The sequence below is a fragment of the Ciona intestinalis genome, chromosome 14 (genome assembly GCF_000224145.3).
Source record: "Ciona intestinalis chromosome 14, KH, whole genome shotgun sequence".
Lineage (NCBI taxonomy): Eukaryota > Metazoa > Chordata > Ascidiacea > Phlebobranchia > Cionidae > Ciona > Ciona intestinalis.
In genome coordinates, this window is record NC_020179.2 from 1,104 (window position 1) to 5,255 (window position 4,152).

A 4,152-nucleotide genomic window follows, 5' to 3' on the forward strand; every position below is an offset into this window, starting at 1 on the left:
AAAAAATACACAAAGAAAACTTTTAAATTGGTAATAAGTGTAAAACAAATTACTTAAATACTGAAAATACCCTTATTTTCTTAATGGTCCCCTAGACTAGATCATAGTTTCTGAAAGGTTACCAAAAAACTTTCACTAATTTACAATAATTTATGGGAAAATGCATTTGTTATCTAAAGTATAATTTATTGTGCCGCAAACAGATTTATAGAATCCAAGTGAGCTATGGCCCTGTTGTGCTGTTCAAGAATCCCTGCTATAATATGCAGGAGTTTTCTGATCTAATATATTTAGTTCAGCATTGTTAAATACTTTACTAAACAAAATGTCAGTTTTTAAGCTTAATGATAGTAATATATTCTGTTTCTGCCAGACATATTAAACATGTGTTTTGGCTCATCTGGCCCAAAATTTGCCAATATTTTGCTGACCGAAATATGACTGACAGCAACAGGATTTTATTTTTAAGCGGTGCACTGACTGTGTAGGTCGTTTATTTAGTAGAACTAGAACCCTTACAGTTTCAGGGCGTTTCAGCAACATTTTTACAGCTGATGTGTCGTTTATTTAATAGAACTCATACAGTCGCATAGTTTTTTAGTTTAAACGAAAAATTAAAAAAAATTATGTCTTTTATAACTGTAAGAGTTTGCTACAAACAACACACAATTGGTAGTGTACGGCACAAAAATAGAATGTTGAGTTACAACAAAAAAGATAACTTATGCAACTGTAAAACTTTAGTTGCTACCCTTGTTACTAGGATAACGTGAATTTGGTCTTTACAAAACGTTTGATGTAAACGCAGCGCAAATTTCACAGATGAACAAAATATTGTGAAGGATCAAATATAGTGGATGCCATGGAAAGGAGAAGAAATGAAACCAGAAATACCCAGGATGAAACACCAGTAAGATTGTATACATTTTACGGCACCTTATATAGTGTCTCTCTGAATTGTCCCAATCTGCAGAGTATGGCAGGTGCATGTTTATGTTTACAAACTTTTGGTTATGCGCACCATAATTTGTCCCACGCACTCCAATTAATTAAACAACAAACCAAATCTGTATCAAATTAAGTAGGATTTCCGAATGTGTTTTGAAAATGTACATGCTTTGCGCAGCAATTTTTAAGAATAGCACTCAAAAATAACCGTCTTGCTTTATTTTTATTAATAGCATGCGAGCAACCGAAAAATAATCGCCCTCGCGTGCGAGACCTCGTCAAAAACTGCTATGTGCTGCAGTTATGTTTCTGACTACTTAAAATACAACCATAAAACATTTGGCCCCCACCAAAATGCTGGGCTGACTACACCCTCGGACGTTTGTGACCTAATGGCTTCAATGCTAGCGTAACGAAAAAACACCAAAGAACAACGGTAACGAAAATAGGGCTATGTAAAATAATCTAATACAATGAATCAACCAATATATTCCTGTATTCCTGATTTTTCGTTAGTTTCCATTTTTTTAATGTGCGATCCTAAAGAAACATATAAAATTTATTATTCAAACATCCTTATTTCAACCAGCCTAAAGTAGCAGGAAGCTCTCATGCAGCTTTTACATCAAGCAACGATGACACCAACCATCCTTCAATAAGTGAACCTCAACCTACTGTTTCTTCACAATATGTGTCCATACCTGCTCCTAACTCCACTCAGGTGAATTACAATCTTCATTCATTGGATGTTAACTCTGTTTTGGTTATCTTGTATATATTATGTGCAGCAGTGGGTCGCAGAGTTTGTTGCTGCTTTATATCCAATGTGGTGCTGTTTCTATCCTTTTTACGATTTTTTACAGGCAGGAACAGATTTGGCTTCATTTTCTACAACTGCCCCCCCAACCACTGCCCCCGGCACAACAAATGATCAGCAACGACCTGTGATGATAAACAACCCAGAAGATGTTCATTTTCACCAGCAAACACAAAATGAATTCCATCTTCACCACCAAACACAAAATGTGCACCACCACCACTACCACTACCATAATCCACAGCAACAACTCACACAGGAAGGCCAACCACAAGCAACCAACCAACCACAAGCAACCAACCAACCACAAGCAACCAACCAATCACAAGCAGCCAACCAACCACAAGCAACCAACCAACCACAAGCAACCAACCAACTACAAGCAACCAACCAACCACAACTTATTGATATACTCGGTATGTTTAATGGTTGGTAGTATCAATGTCACAAATGTGTTTTTTGTGTTTAAAATAAGGTCTGGGGTCAAATGGTCTATTGTTTGTCTGTTGGTGCTATATCCTGTAAATATAACACCGCATGTCCGAGCTATTGTTCCCATGTGTATAAGTCCGGCACAGTAGCACAGTTGGTTAGCGCACCTGCCTCTAACCTAGAGGTAATGGGTTCAATTAAGGCTCGTCGCTGCTACCATTGTGGGCGTATGTGTTCTTGGGCAAGACACTTAACGGCAATTGCTCCAACTCTGTGGTCACTTATGGGTTGTCCAAATTATCAGGAACACACATAAAAAAAATTAAAAACCCATACAATAATCACCCACAAAGTAACATGCTTGGTAACTCGTAAGCTGGCACGAGGTGTATGAAACAGAACACCCGTGTTTAATGACTGTCGTTTTCCGGCCTGCGAGGATAAAGTAAGTTACATTCATTCATTCATTTAAGTAGTCTTATTCAGCAATGAAAAATATGGTAAAGAGTGTAGAGTTAAGTTGTCATGTTGTCTGTTGTAAGATTTTTAAAGTGAGAATTTCACAAGCTGTGTTACTGTGAAAAGTGAAACAGTGTGTGACAATGACTTAAAGGTTTCTGGTGTGTATATCAGAGATAAAACTACCATGTTATATTATTTAGATTATTTATTTATTATTGGTTGTCAAATATTTCTGCAGTTGAAAAATTAATACGGCTATTAAGAAGAATAATAGAAGAACTTCGTGGAGAAACCCTCTTGCCAGCGGGAGTTTCAGTTCCAGGTCGTATCACCAAGCCTGTTCCACTTTTAATAACCAAGGTCCGACAAATATTAGATGATGAATGGAAGCTACATAGAAACCAACGTGAGGACTTGCAACGTATGTACACACCAGAAGGTTCTATACTGATTGAGGAACTGTTTGATGTTGCAAAACAAGTGGCTCAACAAGAAGCAGACGAGAAGTGCAACACACCTGAAGCCAAAGCCATGCATGTAGTAAGATATGGTAACATTGTTTGTGCGGTTGGACTACCTGGGGTTGGTAAGAGCACTCTTTTAAAGATGATGATCAACTGTATTGTTGTAGATAAATCAGTAAAACCAGATACACAGTTTTTGTTCCACGTCTCACTGAAGAAATTTAACCCAAAGAAGAAAGTTACTCTGTTGGAATTTCTTCTGTATGGCAACTTGAGTGAGTGGAATCATTCTGATGAAGAGAACAAAGCTTTGGTTCATTTCCTGTACAACAATCCAAATGTTGTTATTTCGATTGATGGATGGGATGAACTGTATACAGAACAAGCCAATGAAAGGCTCCATGAGTGTCAACTGGATAGCAAGGAAATTCCAGAGGTCTTTGTCAAGAACTTGTTGATGGGTAATCTTCTACCTAATGCTGTGAAATTTATCACATCAAGACCAGGTCAGTTTTACAAGCTTCACCCTGATTATCGACAAGGTTTGGTTTCTGAGGTGCGTGGTATGGATAAATCTGCAAAGAAGGATCTTACTAAACAGATGTGTGGTGAAGCTAATACTGAAACTGTGGAAAAATATTTGGCAGATCGTCCAAACTTGGATGCTTTGTGTTCAATTCCAGTCAACTGTATTCAGATTGTAGCTTGTCTCCATTCAAGCGTGTCATCGGGTCGTGATATCAACTCAATGACTGATGTGTTCATTCATACTCTTACCAACTACAAAGCTTCAGATCATGTAAAAACAAACATGTCAGAACGAGAAATTGGACAAGAACTGGTTAAACTTGCTCACCTTGCATACAAAGGACTTGCTGAAAGAAAGTTGGTGTTTAAGCAAGCCGACTTTGAAGAAGTAGGAATCAACAAACAAACTGTTGATATATTTCTGCACACCTATGTTGAAAAGTCCCATCATTTAAAAATGAGAATCTTGGAAGGAAAGAAACGAAGTTACTTCACCCATCT

At 37.5% G+C, this 4,152-nt stretch overlaps 1 protein-coding gene and 1 long non-coding RNA gene across 2 annotated transcripts in view; one reads left to right on the plus strand and one right to left on the minus strand.

The window, feature by feature from the left end:
• Positions 1-682: 682 nt before the first annotated feature.
• The window catches only part of LOC104266391, a 21,359-nt gene continuing 17,889 nt past the window's right edge, over positions 683-4,152 (plus strand). Inside the window, exons 1-4 of the mRNA XM_026837703.1 lie at positions 683-910; positions 1,538-1,669; positions 1,812-2,181; positions 2,898-4,150. Of these exons, the coding sequence (XP_026693504.1) occupies positions 863-910; positions 1,538-1,669; positions 1,812-2,181; positions 2,898-4,150 (1,803 nt within the window). The 5' untranslated portion in view covers positions 683-862. The remainder of the gene's footprint in view (positions 911-1,537; positions 1,670-1,811; positions 2,182-2,897; positions 4,151-4,152) is intronic.
• LOC108950087 overlaps positions 2,826-4,152 on the minus strand; it is a 12,772-nt gene continuing 11,445 nt past the window's right edge. The window contains exon 3 of the long non-coding RNA XR_001975059.2: positions 2,826-2,838. This is a non-coding gene — a long non-coding RNA (uncharacterized LOC108950087). The remainder of the gene's footprint in view (positions 2,839-4,152) is intronic.